General features: G+C 42.5%; 2 protein-coding genes across 3 annotated transcripts in view; one reads left to right on the top strand and one right to left on the bottom strand.

Moving 5' to 3' along the window:
* Window positions 1-22,097, top strand: part of INTS4 (integrator complex subunit 4) — a 111,393-nt gene extending 89,296 nt beyond the window's left edge. For both annotated transcript variants that reach the window (XM_008020252.3, XM_038005433.2), the window contains exons 17-23: window positions 189-269; window positions 2,082-2,212; window positions 9,562-9,621; window positions 12,044-12,203; window positions 12,423-12,566; window positions 16,803-16,923; window positions 21,690-22,097. In XM_008020252.3, the coding sequence (XP_008018443.1) occupies window positions 189-269; window positions 2,082-2,212; window positions 9,562-9,621; window positions 12,044-12,203; window positions 12,423-12,566; window positions 16,803-16,923; window positions 21,690-21,868 (876 nt within the window). In that variant the 3' untranslated portion in view covers window positions 21,869-22,097. The remainder of the gene's footprint in view (window positions 1-188; window positions 270-2,081; window positions 2,213-9,561; window positions 9,622-12,043; window positions 12,204-12,422; window positions 12,567-16,802; window positions 16,924-21,689) is intronic.
* AAMDC (adipogenesis associated Mth938 domain containing) overlaps window positions 12,458-23,534 on the bottom strand; it is a 68,451-nt gene continuing 57,374 nt past the window's right edge. Inside the window, exon 6 of the mRNA XM_073019643.1 lies at window positions 12,458-12,663. Within this exon, the coding sequence (XP_072875744.1) occupies window positions 12,545-12,663 (119 nt within the window). The 3' untranslated portion in view covers window positions 12,458-12,544. The remainder of the gene's footprint in view (window positions 12,664-23,534) is intronic.

Below are 23,534 nucleotides of genomic sequence, written 5' to 3'. Positions count from 1 at the left end.
AAATGGTTTAGCCCAAACCATTGGTCTCATCTTTCTCCATAATAAATACAGCTTATTGGATTAAAAGAATAAGATTGAGAAGTCCTGTTCGTGGTAGACTTTCAAAGGAAAACAAAAATGTAAATCCCAAATGATATGCCAGTCTTTGTGACCTCTGTATTCTGTTCCCTCCTGATTTGTCTGTGTAGGCCTTGCAGGAAAAGTTGTGGAATGTAGCTGCCCCTTTGTATTTGAAGCAGAGTGATTTGGCCTCAGCAGCAGCAAAACAGGTAAGCTTATTCAGACCTTCCCTTCAAATAGGTCTCTGGCCAGGAATTGTCCAGTCCAAGGCAGAGCCAGAGGCCTTCCTATAGCTTTCTACCTCTGGTGTGGCCTCCCTAATTTTAGGCTAGGACAGAAGTTAGTGATATGAGAAGGAGCGTAACTAGGGGACACAGCACTCTCTTTGGACTCAGGGGACCTGGGTCCTAGTCCCAGGTCTTCCTCTGATTTGCTGAGTGATATTGAGCAAGTTACTTAAATTCCCTGGATTTTTTCTCTTCTATAAAATGTGGCAGTTGGGCCAGGCGCGGTGGCTCACGCCTGTAATCCCAGCACTTTGGGAGGCTGAGACGGGCACATCACTTAAGGTTAGGAGTTTGAGACTAGCCTGGCCAACATGGTGAAACCCTGTCTTTACTATCATGAATCTTTCATCTGAAAATGTAGCCCAACTCAATTAAGGTTGTTTATATCTTTAGCCTGTACCATCTCTTCAACGTTAAAAGGTCCTTACATATCTGGGTAGTTCATTAAGTAGGCTTTAATTTTATTTGCCTCTAGTTTATTTCTTTTTAGCTTTGAGCAGTTCCCCTTTGTACCTAAGTATTGAGACTTGGTGATCTCTTGCAGGTCAAGTCTTCCAGATAGGAAGTCTGTAAATGACCCAGCAGGAAGCTAATGATGGTGACTGTTATTGTTACATTACAGTTCACTAAATGATTTCAAATCTATTAGCTTAATTAACCCTCATAATAATCCCATGAGATAGGAATAAGTATTAAGTCTATTTTAGAGATGAGGCAGTTAAGGCTCAGCAAGGTTAAATTCATAGAGCTATAGGTAATACAGTCAGGACTTGAGACCAGATCCTCTGATACTCAGAACCTATTTTCTGCTACAGTGCTAAACTCTTGTCTGATCCAGACTCTCTCTCTCAGACCTGGTATGTGGCTTATTGTAGAGGAGTAGAATTTAATGACTAGAACCCAATAATTGAGCCATATTGGAAGGATGGGAGCAATAATTTGGAAGGAAAAGAGGAAAGGAATTACCATTGCTGTTTACCAGATACTGTGATAAACACGTTGCATGCTCGATTTGATACTTGAAACTTCATGATATTGGTACTGTTTCTTCCCTGTTTACAGAAAGGGATTGAGACACTCATGTAATTTAACTTGTCTTACTGCCAATTGTAAGAGAATCTGGAGTCATTTCTGTGACCCCAGAGTGTTCACTGGGAGGCAAGCACAGAAGGGAAAGAGAAGCATCATTTTGATGAAAGTAGCTTATTTGGATAGAACTGAGCAAGATCGTGGACTTGATCTAGGGTCATAGACAATGTTTTCTTGCACTTATTTCTGTCCCTAACTCCCTCAGACCAGGCCCATAGAACAGTCTGTCAGGATAACTAACATCTGGTTAATAGTTCCTGATGCTTAATTCTTGAGGACTTCCTGGGGATTGGGTTTCCATACATAATACATATTAATTTGTTCCCACAGCAGAGTGGGCTTCGTTTAGGGTAACAAGCGGTGCTTTCAGTGCTTTGCAGTTTGCTTAGTGATGAAGCTTTCTTATCTTCACATCATCAACTAAGATGATTTTATTACCAGGTCAGTCTTCTTTTTAAATAGGCAAAATAATTTATTCTCTTTTCACAAGGCATACTATACTAATTTCTTTCAACACTTAAAAGCATAGGGATGTAAAATCTCAGTTCAGAGTTTTACCTAAGGTCATTTAACAGTAGAATTCTATGCTGCTCTCAAGTAAGACTATGATATTTTTATTGATTGTTAATTATCTTTTCTTTATAGATTATGGAAGAGACTTACAAAATGGAGTTTATGTACAGTGGTGTGGAGAATAAGCAGGTGGTGATTATACATCACATGAGACTGCAGGCCAAAGCTTTGCAGCTTATAGTAACAGCACGAACTACACGAGGGTAAGATGTGGGGTTGGCCAAAATATGTGGCATGTTCCTTTCAAAGATACTTCAAATGCATTCAGACATCACACGAAAGTTAATGATAAGTAAAATGAGATTTAGGAAAGACGAGCTAAGGAATGTGTGATCTATTCATTTTTTTTCAGATATCACAGATTCTGTTGTTGGGTCACATTAGACCCTTGGAAATCCAGTTGTGTCTCTCCCTTGCTAAAAACCCTCTGGTGACTCTCCATTACATATAGCACAACACAGGACTTTATCTGGCAATAAGGACATTCTGTATCCTCCTACTTGATAGATTTCCTTAAGAATTTATTGTCAGGGACCATTTTTCTGTTCTGAAGGGACTAATAAGCTTTTTGTCAAGCAGAAAGGATAAATTAAGAGGATGTACTGGGAAGTCAGACTACTTCGTTCAAATCTTGCTTTATCTACTTACTAGTTGTTTGGTGATGAGCCTTTCTGTACCTTGTTTCCCTGTACAGAATGAAAATGAAGATAGCATCTATCTCATGGCATTTCTATGAAGAATAAATGAGATAATACATGTAAAAATACTTAGCATGGTACTTGATACGTAATAAGAGCTCAGTGTAATTATAGCTGTAAGACTTTCAGATAGCTGGAATTGCCACATTTCATTGATTCCAAGATACACATTTTTTATTATTGTAACTTCTCTGAAATCAGATATTTTGATGGTGTCCCCATAGTGTTTTTTGTTTCTTACTATTTCATAAAATAAAGGTGCATCTTAAGAATAATGGCATCATAGATTTGATACAAAAAAATACTTAGGTGACTCATTGCCAGCTCACAGACAGGTTTGACGCTCAGTCAAGCCACTGTGTCAACAAGAAAAGTGGCATAGAGATATAAATATGAATGTTTAAACACCGAAATATACTAGGTCAGATATGATATTCTGAAAAATAAAATATTTTTTCACTTATCTTGATAGTGACCTCATAAAGTCAGAGAACCATTTAATCATAAAGATATTAATATATGACCGGGTGCGGTGGCTTACACCTGTAATCCCAGCACTTTGGGAGGCCAAGGTGGGCAGATCACGAGGTCAGGACATCAAGAGCATCCTGGCTAACATAGTGAAACCCTGTCTCTACTAAAAATACATAAAATTAGCCGGGCGTGGTGGCATGCACCAGTAATCTCAGCTACTCGGGAGGCTGAGGCAGGAGAATCTCTAAATCTGGGAGGCGGAGGTTGCAGTGAGCCAAAATCACGCCACTACACTCCAGCCTGGGCAACAGAGCAAGACTCCGTCATAAAAAAAAAAAAAGAAGGTATCATATATTCATTTAACAAATGTTTAATCCCTACTATGTGCCAGTTACAGCTGAAAAAACAAAGGTGCTTGTGATGGCATCTATACTTTTTTTTTTTTAAAGTTTTTTTTAGTTTATGTATAATTGTTACAAAAATTAAAATATTACAGGGTAAGTGAAAGTTCCCTGGCAATCTACCACTTCTAAAACAACTGCCAGTATTTCATGTGTATACTTCCAGATTTTCCCAAACCATATAAACATAGATTATAAAGGTGTGTACAATATCATAAAGGGGATCATACCATTCTTTGCTGTTCTGCCTCCTATTCCTTTCACCCAACATTATAATATACTTATCTTGTCATGTCATTATATAAAGATACTAATGTTTTTAGGTCTTTACTCAGGCTATAATATTTTATATTTTTCTTTTTTTTTTTTCTTTTAGATAAAGTCTCTCTCTGTCACCCAGGCTGGAGTGCAGTGGTCCGATCTCAGCTCCTCCTCTCGGGTTCAAGCGATTCTCCTGCCTCAGCCTCCCAAGTAGCTGGGATTACAGGCATGCAACACCATGCCCAGCTAATTTTTGTATTTGTAGTAGAGACAGGGTTTCACCATGTTGGCCAGACTAGTCTGGAACTCCTGAGCTGAGGTGATCCACCTGCCTTGGCCTCCCAAAGTGCTGGGATTACAGGCGTGAGCCACCGCACCCAGCCTATATTTTTCGTTTGTATGCATTCCTGCTGTTTTTTATTTCTTTCTGAGTTTTGCTGGATTGTTTTCTTTTTTCCTCCAGGGGTTTCAAAATTATGCACCCTAATTCTAAACTCTTCAAGTGAGAGACAGTAGAACATACTGGTTAAGAGGGCTGTGGCATCACACTGCTTGGCTTCAGATCTTGACTTTGCCATTTGCAAACTAAGTAACCCTTGGACAAGTTACTTAACACTTCTTGGCCTCAGTTTGTTCTCATAAGTTAAATTGAGATTATAGTAGTACCTACCTCTTCCTCACAGGGTTATTGTAAGGGTTATTAAATTATTATATGCAAAACCATGTATTTATTTATTTGTTTTATTTGTTTATGAGACAGAGTCTTGCTCTATTACCCAGGCTGGAGTGCAGTGGCGCTACCTCAACTCACTGCAACCTCTGCCTCCCGGGTCCAAGCAACTCTCATGCCTCAGCCTCCCAAGTAGCTGGGACTACAGGCACGCATCACCACGCCCAGCTAATTTTTTGTATTTTTAGGAGAGATGGGGTTTCACCATGTTGGCCATGCTGGTCTCAAATTCCTGGCCTCAAGTGAGCCACCTGCCTTGGCCTCACAAAGTGCTGGGATTACAGGTGTGAGCCACCACCCCTGGTTGGATTATTACAGGCAAAGTCTTTAAAATGGTGTCTGTCACGTCCATTATAAATACTTGACACATGTTAACTAATATTAGTTTTAATAATACTGTTATTACTTACATTTTTAATGAACATACTGAACTTACATTTATCAGCATAAAAAGTTAAACAGAATTTATGGTCACCTCTCTAAGATCAAGATGATCTAAGAGATCTAAGGGATCAAGATGATCTAAGATCAAGATGAAGATTTTAGTATGCTTTTGTTTGTCTCTTACTGCTTAAATAATTTGGGCCAGTTAGCTGGGCATGGGGGCTCACGCCTGTCACTTTGGGGGGCTGAGGCAGGTGGATCACGAGGTCAGGAGTTCAAGACCAGCCTGGCCAAGATGGTGAAACCCCATCTCTACTAAAAATACACAAAATTAGCCAGGCGTGGTGGTGGGCGCCTGTAATCCCAGCTACTCGGGAGGCTGAGGCAGAAAATTGCTTGAACCCAGGGGGCGGAGGTTGCAGTGAGCCAAGATTGTGGCACTGCACTCCAGCCTGGGTGATAGAGACGCCATCTCAAAAAATAATAATAATAATTTAGGCCAGTTAAGGTCCAAATAATAATAACAATTTGGGCTAGATGCACTGGCTCATGCCTGTAATCCCAGACTTTAGGAGGCCAAAGCAGAGGATTGCTTGAGCCCAGCCAGGAGTTTGACCCCAGCCTAAGCAACATAGTGAGACCCTGTCTCTAAAAAATGAAAATGAAAAATTAGCTGGACATGGGTGGTGTGCATCCTGTGGTCCTATTTACTTGGGAGGATCCCTTGAGCCTAGGAGTTCCAGGCTGCAATGAGCCATGATCATGCCATTGTACTCCAACTTGGGCAATAGAACAAGACCCTATCTCTTAAAAATAATAAAAATATGGCCGGGTGTGGTGGCTCACGCCTGTAATCCCAGCACTTTTGGAGGCCGACGTGGGCGGATCACGAGGTCAGGAGATCAAGACCATCCTGGCTAACATGGTGAAACCCCGTCTCTACTAAAAATACAAAAAAAATTAGCTGGGTGTGGTGGTGGGCACCTGTAATCCCAGCTACTCGGGAGCCTAAGGCAGGAGAATGGCTTGAAACCAGGAGGTGGAGCTTGTAGTGAGCCGAGATCGCGCCACTGCACTCCAGCCTGGGCAACAGAGCAAGACTCCATCTCAAAATAATAATAATAATAAAATAATAAAAAAATAATAACTTGGAAGTTTGTTTCAGCTGATTATGTTTTTATAAGGTAGCTCGTATTAATTTTTATGTTTATAAATATAATCTTTTAAAGTTGTAAGTACATAATCCTATATCCTTGTTTATTTTTATTTTTAATTTTTTTATAAAGTATTTTTTATTTTTAAAAATAATAGAAACATGGTTTCACTGTGTTGCCCAGGCCAGTCTCGAACTCCTGAACTCAAAGGATCCTCCCACCTCGGCCTCCCAAAGTGCTAGGATTACAGACGTGAGCCACCACTTATAATCTTTATAAGTTTAGCTCCAGCTTTGCCACCACTGTTCTCCGTCGCTTTTTAAATTCCTTTGCTCTCATACATAAATGGAATTCTTTTCCAATATTTCCATATTGCTATGGTGCCTTTATTTATTTATTTTATTGGGCAACCCCCGCCAAACCAGAATAGGTTCATAGAGACTCTGCCTCTGCTATGTTCGTTCCCTTTTAGTATTTAATGTTACAGTTGGATGTCTTATGTCAGTCTGGTTCTCTTCCCTACAGCTTATTTTTCATGCTGACACCTTTAAAATTTTCTTTCTTTAATTTCACCAGGATATGTATAGGTATGTTTTTTCTTTCAATATTCTTGCTGATCTTCAGTGGGAGTTTGAAGTATCAGCTGTTTTTAGCTCAGGGATTTTCTTTTTCCTCCATTATTTCTTTACTTCTTGTATACACTTTAGTCTGTCACACTGAACGTTGGATTTTCTGGATCTGTTTTTCCTATACCTTTCCTTTTGTAATTTCAATTTCTTTGTTTTTCTATTCTATATTCTGAGTAAATTCTTTTTTTTTTTTTTTTTTTTTTTTTGAGATAAGAGTTTTGCTCTTGATGCCCCGGCTGGAGTGGAATGGCACAATCTCAGCTCCCTGCAACCTCCACCTCCCAGGTTCAAGCGATTCTCCTGCCTTAGCCTCCCAAGTAGCTGGGATTACAGGCATGCGCCACCATACCCGGCTAATTTTGTATTTTTGGTAGAGACGGGGTTTCTCCATGTTTGGTCAGTCTGGTCTTGAACTTCTGACCTCGGGTGATCCGCCCACCTCAGCCTCCCAAAGTGTTGGAATTATAGGCGTGAGCCACCGCACCTGGCCAGTAAATTTTTTAATATGCTGTTTTTAGTTTATCATTTCAGTTTACATTGTTGTCGATTCCACTGTTCTGAACTGTTGACTTTGATTTCATTATTATGTGTTTTATTTCCAAGTGTGCTTCTCTACTATTTTTTCCTTTTTTTTTTTTCTGCTGTATAGCTTCTCATCTTCTCATCTGCTGTTTCTGTAGCAGTTTCTCTTGCTTTGTCAGTGTAATATCCTTTTAAATCCCTGTTAACTCTCACCGAGGTTGTTGATTAGAATTTTTAAAAAAGTTTACTGTGCTTTCTTGCCTTAACTGTTTTTGAGAACTGCTTGGTCTCATTTACAGCTCCTGATTGTCGTTTACAACACCTAGTCATTTTCCATTGTCTTTGCATACTTACAATGAAAGTCTAGACTAGTTTAAATTGGTAATTTGTATTCTTCTTTAATGATTGTTAGCCCCGAGTGAGCCTTACTTTCATAGCTTTCCTTCCCTCACACCAAAGGAAAAGTAGGAGTTCTTAGTATTAGAGGCCTACTTCATATATATGGCATGTTGAAGAGGATGCCTGGTGTTTTTTGACGTTTGAGGAGAGTTCCCAAATCTTTTTGTATTTTACTGCCTGGAGTCTCTCCAAGATGATTCTCTATATAATCAGGGAAATAAATAAGGAAATGTCACTGCTTGGCCAAATTGCTTTCCTTTGTGCCCCTGCTTGGCTGGAATTCTCTCTTCTAGCCCTCTTACTCCTTGTGGTCTTTGGTGGGTGACCTCACTATGAAATTTCACTTCCATTTCTGGTAGAAGATTAGTTTAAAAACTTTCAAGTGCTACTTTTTTTTTTTTCCCGGAAAATAATTAGAATGAATGTTGCTTCCAGAGTAGGTTTCCCTTTGCCATCTACCCTCGGCCCCATTTTTTGTTCATTCAGCAAATACTTATTGAATGCTGCCTGTGCTAGGAAATGTATGATGAAGGATACAAAGTCTACTCATGGGGACTATTTTATTTTATTTTTTTATTTTTTTTTTTTTGAGACGGAGTCTCACTCTGTCGCCCAGGCTGGAGTGCAGTGGCCGGATCTCAGCTCACTGCAAGCTCCGCTTCCCGGGTTTACGCCATTCTCCTGCCTCAGCCTCCCGAGTAGCTGAGACTACAGGCGCCTGCCACCTCGCCCGGCTAGTTTTTATTTTTTAGTAGAGACGGAGTTTCACCGTGTTAGCCAGAATGGTCTCGATCTCCTGACCTCCTGATCCGCCCATCTCGGCCTCCCAAAGTGCTGAGATTTCAGGCTTGAGCCACTGCGCCCAGCCAAGGAGACTATATTTTAATAAAGAGACTAAACCTTGACATGATTCTCTTACATATTTTTATATAAGGAAAGAGTACTTGTTTTATCTCAGTGGGAACTTTATTCCTCCAACGAATAAAATATTAAAGAAAACAAGTGGGAAGTTTCATGCAGAAATTACATACAAGAAATAGGAAGAAAACATACAAAGGTCAAAATTTAGTAAGTCATATGGACCTAGCATGTTGCCTGGATTATTTAGGTATGCAATAACTTTTTCCTGAAATGAAATGTTCTCAAGTACTGTGAGGCCAAATAAATCAAGGTAGAGAGGAAGGAACACCATCTGTGTCCGTGGGCAAAGTAGTAACAAAACCTTTCCCCCTCTTGCGTAAGAATTTACTCAACTTTTTAGGTATGTTTCTTGGAGCCTTTACAGTGTCAACTACATTAGTAGGCTATACCGCTATGGAAAAAATGATCTCTGAGTAAACTGCATGTAGACCAGAAGGAAATATAAATAAAGTAGTTTCAAGATGCAGATACAATGGCTGTAGGCTTCATTGAGTGCAAGGATTCTTGAAACTGGATAGATCTTGTAGCAGTCCACCCAGCTATCTGGGAGCTTTCATCCCAATGCTGACAGCTCATGTGCAAGGAGATGAGCTCTAAATCAGGTAGGTATAGAGACCATACTAGCTGAGATGCTAATGAAGCCAGGACTCCCGCAGAAGGGGAACTTGACACTGTACTGCCCACATGCTATGCTTCTCTCCTGTATTCGTAGTGAGTCTAGTGCCAAGTGTAGCCTGCAATAGTCTTTGATTTTTAATATTCTTTGAGCTTAATGGGCACTGCAGTGGTTTAATCAGGTCTTGGGATCCCGACAGGTGTTTCCACCAGGTCCATTAGGAGTCTTCTGTTACTTTTAGAGATCATTTTTACAGTGTAATATACTAATTTTCCTTTAATTTAGGCTCAGGTTTCTGGGACTTTTGGTCCTCCTCAGTTTGCAGATTTCACAAGCAAATCCTTTTACATTTCTTTTCTACAGACTTGATCCCTTATTTGGGATGTGCGAAAAATTTTTACAAGAAGTGGACTTTTTTCAGAGGTAAGTATTTTATAACTCTTCTGGCTTATTAAATGTTGGTTACATGGAGAATAGCACTTACAGGCAATAGGAACAATCACAAATCACATTCCTTGGTATAGCTAGTGCAGCCAAGCTATCATCTGTGGCCATGTCGTTAACCTTAAATTAGGAAAAAAACCCTAATTTGTTTTTTTTCCTTAATGTTGTAGAAACTTCTTTGAAGTTAGAGCTTCAAAACTAAACCTATCAGGAATCACTTGCATTTAGCACTCAGCTAGGCTATAAAAATATGAAGAAAACGTGTAAATACGTTTGTTGAAAAAAATCATTAGTCATCTGTTTTTTTCACCACTGTTTGTTCACACCATTCTTATTTACTTATTTATTTAAGACAGAGTCTTGCTCTGTCGCCCAGGCTGGAGTGCAGTGACGCAATCTTGGCTCACTGCAGCCTACGCCTCCTGGGTTCAAGTGATTCTTCTGCCTCAGCCTCCCAAGTAATTGGGACTACAGCCACCTGCCACCACACCCGGCTAATTTTTGTGATTTTAGTAGAGATGGGGTTTCATCATGTTGGCCAGGCCGGTCTCTAACTCCTGACCTCAAGTGATCTGCCTGCCTTGGCCTCCCAAAGTGCTGGGATTATAGGTGTGAGCCACCACTGCATCTGACCTCATTATTATTTTTTGAGACAGGGTCTCACTCTGTCACCCAGGCTGGCACAGCTCACTGCACCCTTGAACTCCTGGGCTAAAGCTATCATCCCACCTCAGACTCCTGAGTAGCTAGGACTACAGGCATGTGCCACCATGCCCAGATAATTTTTAATATATTTTTTTAGAGATGGGGTCTTGCTGTGTTGCTCAGGCTGGTCTCAAACTCCTAGCTTCAAGAGATCCTCCTGCCTCTGCCTCCCAAAGTATTGGGATTACAGGTGTAAACCACTGCACCAGGCCCACACTATTCTTACACTTGCATATTTCTCTATAATCTACAAACAATTGTTTTGTAATTCTGTAGGTAAATTTTATTTTGTAGAATACATGTATTTTTTCAGAATTTTATATGGAATGAATCCATTAAAGCACATGCAGTAGTTGAATGGAAAGCTTGATGAAGAAATAGGAGTCGAGGGAATGACCAGACTTTTGGTATGCTGGCAGAATAATACTGGGAGAAGACATAGGATCTTAAAGCACTGATGAAGTCTGTTTCATTTCTTCCACTCATTGTCTCTGCCCTCATGAAGTTCACCAACCTGAGGTTTTTATGACTCTGTACTTGTCATTTCGATGATGACAGCTTCTTATAGGGCTGACTTGCAACACTACCTTTACCAGCAGGTAATGCTCTCTAGCAAATTGTACCATCTAGCTTGGCTTTTTAAGATCCTAGTTTGGAGGCTGAGTGTGGTGGCTCACACCTGTAATCCCAGCACTTTGAGAGGCCAAGGTGGGTGGATCACGAGGTCAGGAGTTTGAGACCAGCCTGGCCAATATAGTGAAACCCCGTCTCTACTAAAAAATACAAAAAATTAGCAGGGCGTGGTGGTGGGCACCTGTAATCCCAGCTACTCGGGAGGCTGAGGCAGAAGAATTGCTTGAACCTGGGAGGTGGAGGTTCCAGTGAGCCGAGATCATGCCATTGCACACCAGCCCGGGCAACAGTGCGAGACTCCGTCTCAAAAAGAAAAAAAAAAAAATTGTAGTTTTGAATCTGAAATAAGTTTGTGCCTTACTTTTGGCTTTAGATTCTTTAAACTAGAGAGTCTGTTTTTGCACCGTTGGGATGAAAAGATTTTTGGGAAGATGATAGCTCTGAATCCCCAAAGTTCTTCATCTGTTGTTCTTAATTCATCCTTTGAGTTCCTGCATAGATATCACCTCCTCAGTGAGATATTTTTTGACTGTCCCCTGGCACAAGGCACAAAATTGGATCAGTCCGAGCCAGAAGTGACGTACTTAACTTTTCTGAGCCTCAATGTGGCATCATCCCCTCTGAGTCTCAGTGTTTCTGCCACTTGAATGCAAGCTTCATTGAAGCAATCATTTTGTTCTCTTTTGTTCACTGTGTTTCCAGAACCTGAAATAGTGCTTGGCACTTCGTAGGTCTTAAAAATGTATTTGTTAAAATAATTAATGAATCTGTAATATGAAAATAAAAATTCTAATGATGCATAGGATTGCTGGGACTTAAATAAGATCATGTAAAACACTTAAGAGTATTCCTGGCACATAATGGTTATCAGTAAACAGAGGCCTTTCTGATGATCATGAGTGAGGCATGTTTGTGTAGGTACCGGTCTATCTTGGTCATAAACTGCAAGGTCCTCTCACTTCATCATTCTTCCTGCTTCAGGGTTTGGTAGGTGTCTGGGGCCCAACCTGTGGTGAATGAGTACACAGTTGAATGAGTCAGTTGCTTCTGTTTGTTCCTCTAGGTATTTCATCGCTGATTTGCCCCACTTGCAGGACAGCTTTGTGGACAAACTCCTTGACCTTATGCCCCGACTCATGACATCTAAACCTGCAGAAGTGGTCAAAATTCTACAGACCATGCTGCGACAGAGTGCTTTCCTGCATCTCCCACTTCCAGAGCAGGTCAGGGTCTATTTGGCCCTTACAGGCCAAATCTGTCCAGACGGACAAAAATCTTTACCTTGGTGATCTTCTTTGACCAATGGAACAGCTGGGCTAGGCTCTTCCTCTGAGTGGCTCCCACATGCCCACTCATTAGATAAAGAGACAGAAAAAAGATTGTGTTTTCTTATCCAGGAATGACCTGGCTTTAGAATCATAGTATTTTCTTCTTGCTTACAGATCCACAAAGCCTCAGCCACCATCATCGAGCCAGCGGGCGAGTCAGACAACCCTTTGCGGTTTACCTCCGGGTTGGTGGTGGCTCTGGATGTTGATGCAACCCTGGAGCATGTGCAGGATCCTCAGAACACTGTTAAGGTCCAGGTCTGTTGAGTGTGGGTCCTCACGGAGCTTCTAGACTGACCTTGTGTTGAAGTATTTAATGTTAGTACCCCTGTAGTCTCTACCTGAGGGACAGAAACTGGAACAGGAGAAGAAATGAGCCTCCATGGGAAAGAACCTAGGCTTGAATCTCAACCACTGCTGAGTGTGGTTTGGAGCAAGTTACTTTAAACTCTGAGTCTCAGATTCTACAACTAACAAACAGGAGGAGTTGACATAAAGAGATAATGTATTTAAAGTTGCCAGGACCCAGTAAGGGTTCACTGAATCATAAGACCTTTTCTAATCTTGTAATGTGATGTTAAGATTTGGTCTTTTGTTACAGAAGACTGTAATAAACAAGTTCCTTTCAGGCTGTGAGTCAGTGAGCTGGCAGATAAAATTTATGGATGGGAAAAGGCGATGACTAGGAAATATTCTTTCCCAAGTTACATAGATGTAATAGATACACGTGAGAAATGTAGTAGAGACACTAATCAATTCAGACAGTGCAGTTAAGCCTCACAATGAAGTGGTAGTACTTCATTCATCCATCTGTCCGCTCATTCATCCTTCCTTCTATCCATCTGTGCAATCGTGTTTACTCTATTGCAAGTGCTAAGTGCTGTGGTTGCCAAGGTAAATATGTCACAGTTCTTGCTTTCGGGGTGTGCACAGTTTCAGTGAGAGATATACAGATGGGCAGGCAATTAGAAAACAGGGTTTGGTGAGTAGACATGCACAGGATGGGTCATCTAGACTGCCTCCTAAAAAACCCCTTTCAAAGCACCTCTACCACATGCAGGGCTAAACCTTTTAGAGTACTCAATTTGGAGTGTGGTGGAGGCTCAGGAAAGGAAAGGAGAAGGGCACAAGGGATATGGGAGAAGGGCTGAAGGGATATGAGTCAAAGCAGGGATGCAAGCATTGGCAGGAAGTACAATAAGGAGACAGAAAAATAGGCTGGAACAGGCAGAGAAGGCTTCCTGGAGGAGGTAAGGATGAATCAGGCCTTGAAGATGATGCTTTTTTGGCTATGGTGACAGTAGAGGAACGGGCCTTCTGGCTTCCAAGCAGGAATTATTATAAATTATGAGACCTGCAGAGAACTAGTTCTGAGCTAGCTGTGAAGTTGTATTGCATATTGCAGTGTCTTTTTGTTTTTGTTTTTTTGTGTGTGTTTTTTCCCCACATTAATGGTTGTCCGGTTGTCCACCTTCACTGCACTGTAGGATTACTCAGAAATCATTAAGAAGAACAGATGAATAGGTGTCAGCCTACATTAACTAAATCAAAATCCTGAGAATAGGGCCCATGGACACTAGTGTTTAAGAGTTCATGGATGATTCTAATATGTAGTCCGTGATACCAGCAGAACTACTGTTTTACATTGTCCCTGAAAATAACTTCACTGATCAACTGAGCATGAAGGAGATTGTAGGCAGGTTATTTAAGGGTCATATCCTAGACTGTCTCCTAAAAAACCCCCTTCAAAGCACATCTACCACATGCAAGGCTAAACCTTTTAGATACCTTATAGGTAGAGGGATGGGAAACTCACTGCCCCATCATGGGACAGTTCCAGTGGTTCGAAAGTGCCATCCAGTCCAGTCACCACACCCTGAATCATCCCTCTGTTCTGGGCACTACTTCAGGTGCTTGATAAAGATATAGCAGTAAACATGCCTCAGAGATGACACTGAGATTACATTCCCCATTAAGATACTGTAGATCTATTCTTTAAAGCAGACCCTGCAGAACTCCATTCATTAACACTTTTGTAAGCCTAAGCTAGGTTACTGTATTCTACCTGATGATCATTCATACTGGCCGTTTCCTTCCTCTGACCTATTTGGGCCATAGGTTTCTAAGCTCCACTTTTGGAGTAGACAAATGAAAGAAGGCTTCCAGCAACCATTTCACAGAGCAGTCAAGGCCTTTCACCAAGGACAGTTTTGCTGAGAATGCTGGGAATTTTTTTTTTTTGTTTTTAAGATAAGGTCTCTGTCTGTTGCCTGGGCTGGAGTGCAGTGGCATGGTCACCTCAAACTCCTGTGTCCAAGGGATCCTCCTGCCTCAGCCTCCTCAGTAGCTGGAACTAGAGATACACACCATCACACCTGGCTAATTTTAATTTTTTGTGTGTGGAGATTGGGGGGGTCTTACTTTTTTGCCCAGTCTGGTCTTAAACTCCTGTCTTCAAGCAATCCTTCCGCTTCAGCCCCCCAAAGTGCTGGGATTATAGGCATGAGCCACCATGCCCACTGAAAACAAAAATTGTGGCCCCTGTTCATTTGTTTTTCCCAATATCATTGCTATTTCAGCCCTCCTCTGCCCTTCTTTTTCTTTCTTTTTCTCTTTTTTTTTTTTTTGAGACAGAATCTCACTCTGTCACCCAGGTTGGAGTGCAGTGGCAGTGATCTCAGCTCACTGCAACCTCCGCCTCCCAGGTGCAAGCGATTCCCCTGCTTCAGCATCCCAAGTAGCTGGGACTACAGGCACATGCTACCACATCCAGCTAATTTTTGTATTTTTATTAGAGAAGGGGTTTCATCATGTTGACCAGACTGGTCTTGAACTCCTGGCCTCAAGTAATCCACCTGGCTCAGCCTCCCAAAGTGCTGGGATTACAGGCGTGAGCCACTGTGCCCGGCCCTCCCCTTCATTTTCTTAAAAAAAAAAAAAAAAGAAGCCCAAGCACTTGTCTTTAAAGATAATAAGGATCAGGAAACTGAGACACCTGCATCTTTCTTCTATAGTAGGTTTGGGAGCTTGGAACCTAGAACTAGAGTGGGGAGTAGCAGCTTTAAGAAATAAGGGTAGGCCAGGCATGGTGGCTCACACCTGTAATCCCAACACTTTGGGAGGCTGAAGTAGGAGGATCACCTGAGGTCAGGAGTTCGAGACCAACCTGGCCAACATGGTGAAAACCCATCTCTACTAAAGATACAAAATTAGCCGGGCATGATGGTGGGTGCCTGTAATCCCAGCTACTTGAGAGGCTGAGGCAGGAGAATCACTTGAACCCGGAGGCAGAGGTTGCAGTAAGCTGAGATCGCGCCATTGCACTTCAGCTTGGGTGACAGAGTGAGACTGTCTCAAGAAAAGAAAAAAGAAAAAGAAATAAGGGTAGGCCCGGCACAGTTGCTCACGCCAGTAATTCCAACACTTTGGGAGTCTGAGGCAGGAGGATCACTTGAGGTCAGGAGTTGGAGACCAGCCTGGGCAACATAGCAAACTTTTTTCTCTACAAAAAAGTTTAAAAGAAAATTACCTGGTGTTGTGGCACGTGCCTGCAATCCCCACTCCTCAGGAGGCTGAGGCAGGAAGATCACTTGCACCCAGGAGTTTGAGGCTTCCATGAGTTATGATCGTGCCATTGCACTCTAGCCTGGGTGATAGAGTAAGACCCTGTCTTTAAAAAAAAAAAAAAAAAGAAAAGTGTAGAATCAGGGGGAGGCCCCATGACCTGAGGAGAGATGAAGGATTATATGGCAAGTGGGTGAGACATGCCTTCCACAGTTTCAACATTGACCACAGTTTCAACATTGGAAGACCTGTGTGGTTCCCTAGTCTGCCTTCATAAGCATATTTACATAGAGCAAGTCCTGGTCCTAGGATAAGCTTCATTTGTTCCTGTAGTTCCTTTGTATGCTGCAGTATAGTAGGCTGTCTACACAGGGAGCTGGGAGGTCCCCCAGGATGCTGAGGAAAGAACTCTGTCGCAGTTCGTGAGACTTAAAGAATTGGCCAATGATTTGAGTGGACCCTTCATTGAGCCGTGTCTTCGTAGAAAGAGAGATAAATGACTTCCTAGCTGCTTGAAATTTAGTGGAGAGAATGCAGTTATAAAATAACTCCAAATACTGGTGGTTGGTGATGGATGCTGGGCCATGGTGTGATTCAGAGCCAGGGAGGGACTGCTCTTCTGGTGAAGGTACCTGAGAACACTTTTCATAATCAGAATTAATGTTCTTACCTGTCCTTGCACTTAATAGCGACACTCTGTTCATATTACTCATTCACCATAAATTCAGGAAATGTTTACTGGACACTGCATCATGCTGGATCAGGGGAATAGAGATTTCTACAGTGTTGACCTCCCCTCAAGGCCCTGTCTTAGGAAAGTTGGTGTCATCTTTCTTCTTGTGCTTTGAGGTTCACAACAGATGTCATCATCCATTTTGTTAAATGCTCCTCTCGCTTCTGCCTCTTTTTCTCATTTCTGTCACCCTTTAGGTCTTATATCCAGATGGCCAGGCTCAGATGATTCACCCCAAGCCTGCAGACTTCCGGAATCCTGGCCCAGGGCGGCACCGGCTCATCACTCAGGTTTACCTCTCCCACACTGCTTGGACAGGTAAGGAGTCAGGGCCAGGGTGGGCAGGAAAATATACTGCTGGAGATCACACCTACCCTTAAGCGTTTGGTTTTTAAAGTTTGAAAAAAAAAAAATGTGGATGAATCAGGCCTTCTAAGAATTGAACTTGATTCCTTAATGAGTTTATAAGCCAAACTGGGTATATTTGGGCTACTTTGCTACAGTGCTTTGATTGCATGAGAGATAAGATTCTGTTAGAAGATATACAGGCGATTATGATAGAATGGAGTTTCATGGAAAGGGCCCTGGTCTGGACACCAGGAGACTATATTCTTATCCTAACTCTGCCACCAACTTGCTTGGTCACCTTGGACAAGTCTCTCCCTTTCTGAGTCTTTTTCCTCATCTTCCAAATGACAATAATAATTCTCAATCTACAAATTAGTTGTGAGGATTTTTAAAAATTTTTTTCGTTCTCCAACTTCTATGTCTGAATTTTGAGGATTTTTAATCCATAAGAATAAAATGGGAGAATACAAGTACAAAGGAGATTACATTTCAAGCCAGTAAGGCTGCTTTAAAAAACTTAAGAAGACCTCAGTCTGCAGAACCTAGAAGAGGGGGCAGAATTGACCTCAGTGGTGTTTCCCAAATAATTGGAGATGATTCAGGAGCACTATCACTGGAGGTGTTTAATGCCACCAAATTTGGTTTATTTTAGAGATAGGGAATGCCTTTGGAATTTTCTTTCACTCTGTGTTTTTAAATACATAATTATAAGGCTATTATTATTATTATTTTGAGACAGAGTCTTGCTCTTGCCCAGGCTGGAGTGCAGTAGTGTGATCTCGGCTCACTGTAACCTCTGCCTCCTGGGTTCAGGCGATTCTCCTGTCTCAGCCTCCCGAGTAGCTGGGATTACAGGTGCGCATCACTACACCTGGCTAATTCTTTTGTATTTTAGTAGAGACAAGGTTTCGTCATGTTGGCCAAGCTAGTCTCGAACTCCACCCGCCTTGGCCTCCCAAAGTAGTGGGATTACAGGCGTGAGCCACTGCGCCGGGCCTTTATTAATGGTTTCCCTCTGTCAGGGTGTTAGATGGGTAGTGATGACTTTATAAAGCTGTTGGATGTCAGGGCAGCCCCTTTGAGGTTCTGGTGGCGGTAGGCCTGGTGTAGTTGAGGGAGCATCCAGTGGTTCTGCTGCCCAGGATGTGCTTCCCTGAGCATTCCTCATTCCATAATCTGGCTGCCTGGAATGTTTTTGCACTATTTGCCAAACCACTGGCCCCCCAGGAAAGTAGATTCCTTATTCTAATACCTTCTGATGAAGGGATCCTGGATATGGGGAAGGAAATGCTGTGGGAGCATTTTGGGAGGGACAAGGCTCAGGAAAGCATATTACAGTATTTTTATGCTATAGCTCAAAAGATCGTGGAAGGTCTTGAGAGGGTAGTTACTTGTCCCTGGTCACACAGCAAGTCATTGCCAAGGCCAGAGTTAGAACTCAGCTGATCTGCCCCCAAGCTCAAGGTTTTTTCTCCTAGGCCCCATTTGCTCTTAAGGTATCCTAGTTCATTGCAGACTTCCTTGTTTGTTAATGCCAGGTGATCCTGAGCCTGAATAATTTTAACTTATATAAGATCACAGCCAGGCACGGTGGCTTGTACCTATAATCTTTGGGAGGCTGAGGTGGGAGGATTGCTTGAGCCCAAGAGTTTGAGACCAGCATGGGCAATATAAGGCAACCCTATCTCTACAATATATATAAAAAAGTTAACTGGGCATGGTGGCATGTGCCTGTAGTCCTAGCTACTCAGGAGGCTGAGGTAGGAGGACTGCTTGAGTCTGGGGGCATCAAGGCTGCAGGGAGCCCTGATCGTGCCACTATACTCTAGCCTGGCTAACAGCAAGACCCTGACTTAAAAAAAAAAAAAAAAACCATCAGAAACAAGAAAACAAGATCACCTCCTCTAAGTGGTTGCTACCCAGTCACTATTACAAATCCCTGTTTTAATTCTTTATATATTATAGCGTGTACTGGTGTCAGATGTGTTTTCACATTTAATTATTTACTGACTTTCCCATTAGGATGTAGGCTCCTGTAGAGCAGGGAACTTGCTTGTCTTTGCCTCTGTATCTCCAGTGTTTTAGTAGCATATGTCTCTACTGCCTGACGTAGTAGGCACTCAACAAATAATGAAAATTGAATACAAGGTTTTAAATGTGCAATAAAAATTCATTTAATCTTTAGACCAACTCTGCAGTGGGAATTGGTATTCTCTGGTTCATTTTACAGATACATAAATGGAGGCCCACATAGCTGATCAGTGATAGTGCTAAAGCTGGCAGTCACCCTTCCCAGCCCTCACTGTGCTATGTCCCTTCCGGTTTGGGGCACTGAATTGAAATATGTCTCATTGTAAATGAGCTTGCACTTTCTCCTAATCTAGGTGGTGGGGCCTGGAGTTTTTAGGGAGCTCCTTCAATCCCTCAGTAGCTCCCCACGAGGGAGGGGCCTCTCCTCTGGGAGGCAGGATGCTGCCACGTAGGAAGCTGAGTCACAGACCATGTTTCAAATTCTGCCTCCTTTGCTGTGTGATCCTGAGAAAGTTATTTTACCTCCCCGTCTCATTAAGATGAGAATAAGAATATAAACCTCCTAGGAGATATATTCTTCCAGGCATGACGCATAAGTTGCCTGAGTTGTCCTAGATGATCTTGTCTCTTTCTCCCTAGTTCCCCTCCCTCTTGTTTTCTTTCTTCTCCGCTTTACTCCTATGGCATTGCCTTGAATTGCCATTCTTATCAAATGTTGGTAAGGGAATGCAAAATGACCCTGTAGGGCTGAGTCCTACATCAACTCCCTCTGATCTTAGCAGGATTTATTTTGTTGTTGTTGTTGTTGTTGTTGTTTGTTTTTGAGCTAGGGTCTCCCTCTGTTGCCCAGGCTGGAGTGCAGTGGTGTGATCATCTCGGGCTCAAGTGGTCCTCCCACCTCAGTCCCCCTAGTAACTGAGACTATACGCCCGGCTAACTTATTTTTATTTTTTTGTAGAGACAGGGTCTCACTATGTTGCCCAGGCTAGTCTCAAACTCCTGGGATTAACTGATTCTCCTGCCTTGGCCTCCCAAAGTGCTGGGATTATAGGCTTGAGCCTTATCCAGCTTTTACCAGGATTTGGCTTCTTGAAAGTACTATGCCAACTGGGGCTTTGGTTGTGGTCTGCCACCTGGGATGGAATGGGAGGGTGTGGCAGGAAAGCAGATCCAGGTACCTATCTTGATTCCATCCTTAGTGGGAGATTCATCTGGAGTCTGGTATCAGAGAACAGTGTTAGTTTCATGACAGTTACACTCGTGGCTGCTGCATGACCCTCATGTTGTCATGTGAGTATGTGCTTACCACATGGCTGGTACTTGCTGATGCTGAGGCTGCACTTAGATCTCATGCTGAAATCTGAGGTGCACTGGATTGCTCTGGCCTTGGGCTGACTGCAAACCTTTTCCTTCCTGGAGGACAGCAATCCAGTCTCTACTCTGATCATAGAGAGAAGTTTGGATGTAACCAGGAAGAGGTCTGGGGAGGCATTGAGAAGTCCTGGAGTGTCTGCCCTTGTTAATTTAGATCCATCTAGCCTTCATTCATACCCTCTGAACTTCTTAGCCTTGGGATCATTTTCAACACTTGCACTTTTTACTCTGGTTGCACCAAATTAAGGAGACATTCCAAGTTCACTCCGTTTCTGGCCTTTGCACTTGCCCTTTCATTTTTCTGAAATTCTCTCCCTCTTCTTTATACAAGCATGTGGTTAATAGAATGATTAACTGCTTCAGTTTATGAACTGGGCTCGAATTCTTACCCAGGTGTGCATTCGGGGAGTCTCTGAGAACCTATCTGATTCTTGGAAGTTTTGCCAAGATTTTGACAGTCTTTCTTTCATAATGTAGCAGGATAAGAACTCTTGGGGTTATATGCTTGGCACAGAATGGATATTCTATTCCAAAGCCTTCCTGCACTCCCTTCCTCAGTGCTTCTTGCAGGCTTGGTTAGAGCGTGTATTGTACTCCATTGCAACTATCTGTTTCCTCAACCAAACAGCCAGCAACTTGAGGGGAGTTCTTATTTATTCTTGCTAGGACCTGCCACATAGAGACACTAGATGATTATATTGTAAGATAATGTAATGACAGAATGAAATGTTTTCAGACATTTTAGGTCCCTGAAACATGTTCCTGTTCATTGGCCAGAAATTTTTGGCCAACCATTTCCTATTCAAAGGCTTCCTCTCCACTAATAAAGTAGTCTGTGGAACATGCAGCCCTGAGGCTTGAGATGGAACTGCGCAGGAAGAGCCCAGCTGGGTATGAGAATAAGCCACAGGCACCTTCTGACCCTCTGTTCTGAGGCTGGAAGTCTTGAAACGCTGAGAGGTTCTCAGAAACTGCCCAAATCCACACCTGCGTAAGAATTTTAGCCCAGTTCATAAAGCAGATCATGAAACAATTAATCTTTCTGAAAGGGTTTTTAGCTTGCTCTCCAGTTGTCTCAGCAGCTTTGGCTCTGTGCCACAGTGAGCCCGAGGGGGAAGGTGATGGAGTAGCATCACATCTGCAGGCTCATTGTCAGCCTACCAGGATTTCACCTGGGAAGTGTTTTGTTTGGTGAGGGTAAGGGGAGGGATGCGGACGGATGAAGAAATTTCTTCCTACTGCTTCCATTTTGATATTTCTTTAACTTCACATTTCATCCTCATTCCTAGCAGGTGCCTAGTTATAGACGATTTCTTTTATCTTTTTTTCAGAGGCATGCCAGGTGGAAGTGAGGCTGCTGCTGGCCTACAACTCCAGCGCTCGCATTCCAAAATGCCCCTGGATGGAGGGTGGTGAGGTGTCACCACAGGTGGAAACCAGCATTGAGGGCACCATTCCCTTCAGCAAGCCTGTAAAAGTTTATATAATGCCCAAACCTGCACGGCGCTGAGGCAAAAACAGTCTTTCCAACCATGGCCTAGAGGGTCCTTCTTAGGTGTCAGAATGAGCCAAGCCTGAAACACTTCACCTGGAATTGATATGTAGGCTTAAGGAGTATGTGACCCTTACAGTCTCATCTGGTATCAAACACAGGATAAATTGTTTCTTCATTAAAAAATAAAAAACCTTCAAGTCTACTTCCCCTCCCTGTCTCCACAATAAAGTTGAGAAAACACCAAGCTGTTCTAGTTCCTGGTCTGTAAAGAAATGTGTGGCTATAGCTTCAGCTTTTATACTGCATGCTTACATGCTATTCCTCAGGTGTGAAACACAAAGGTCCAGCTACCTCCTGATAACTGGTTATTTGAGCTATAGTCTTATTTCTTAAAGTGACGGTGTGTTTGTCAGGGCAACTCCAAGGCCGCTTTAACAACTGTACTTTTTTACCATTGACGGTGGCTGAAGGACCTTAAACATGCGTTATCTTGCTAGGAAGTCTCTTCGCTAATGCAGGCAGTAGCTGGGCCAAGGACTGAATAGCTGGAGAATGAATCATTTTCATCTTTGAGGAAAATTCTTTTTTTTTTTTTTTTTTTGAGATGGAGTCTTGCTGTGTCGCTCAGGCTGGAGTGCAGTGGTGTGATCTTGGCTCACGGCAACCTCTGCCTCCCAGGTTCATGCCATTCTCCTGCCTCAGCCTCCTGAGTAGCCAGGACCACAGGCGCCCGCCATCACGCCTGGCTAATTTTTTGTATTTTTAGTAGAGACGGGGTTTCACCGTGTTAGCCAGGATGGTCTCGATCTCCTGACCTAGTGATCTGCCCACCTCGGTCTCCCAAAGTGCTGGGATTACAGGCGTGAGCCACTGTGCCTGGCTTTGAGGGAAATTCTTGATCTTGCCTGCCATTATTCTTAGGACCTCTATGGCTTTAAATAAATAATATAGAAAAGCTATATTTTAGAAAAGAATCAGGATTATGGGAAATAGGGAACCAGTGCAAGAAATAAAGTCATTTACTGCAGCATCTCTCACGAGTTGATGCTACATGTGAGTTAAAGTTTTAGGTGTGAGGCTGGGGGCTGTGGCTCATGCCTATAATCCCAGCACTTTGGGATTATGGGAGGCAGGAGGATTACTTGAGCCCAGGAGTTCAAGACCAGCCTGGGCAACATAGCAAGACCCCACCTCTGTTTTTTTTTTAAAAAAAAAAAACCTTGCAGGTGTGATACAATAACAGTCAGTGCTCCAGAGAGGTTACCCTTTGGTACCGCCTGTGCTATGTACTTCACCTGTCATTTAATCTTCACAATAGCCAAATGAGGCTCAGAAACTTAAGTCACTGGTGGGACAACTATACAGTAAGTAATAAAGCCTGTATTCATTCAAATCTGAGAAGATCCCAAAGGTCTACGCTATATCACCTCAGGGGAAGTATATGGGAAAAAGCTCTTTCTGCCTCTGTTTCCTCATCTGTGAAACAGAGATAATTGGACCTCAATGGTGGTTGAATAGGACGGATTAAATAACGATTGGTAGAATCTGAACCTGCAGCCAGTCTTGATTGTATTTGCCACTTGGCAAGCTTATAAAAATAATAGCAAGATAATACAATTACTCAGAGGTGGAGCTGGAATTTAAATTCAAGCATGTTTTAACTTTTGGTTTAAGGTACTTT

Source organism: Chlorocebus sabaeus, chromosome 1 (genome assembly GCF_047675955.1).
Source record: "Chlorocebus sabaeus isolate Y175 chromosome 1, mChlSab1.0.hap1, whole genome shotgun sequence".
In the NCBI taxonomy this organism is placed as follows: Eukaryota; Metazoa; Chordata; class Mammalia; order Primates; family Cercopithecidae; genus Chlorocebus; species Chlorocebus sabaeus.
The sequence above is the reverse complement of the archived record's forward strand: the minus strand, read 5'-3'. Positions and strand labels throughout refer to the sequence as shown.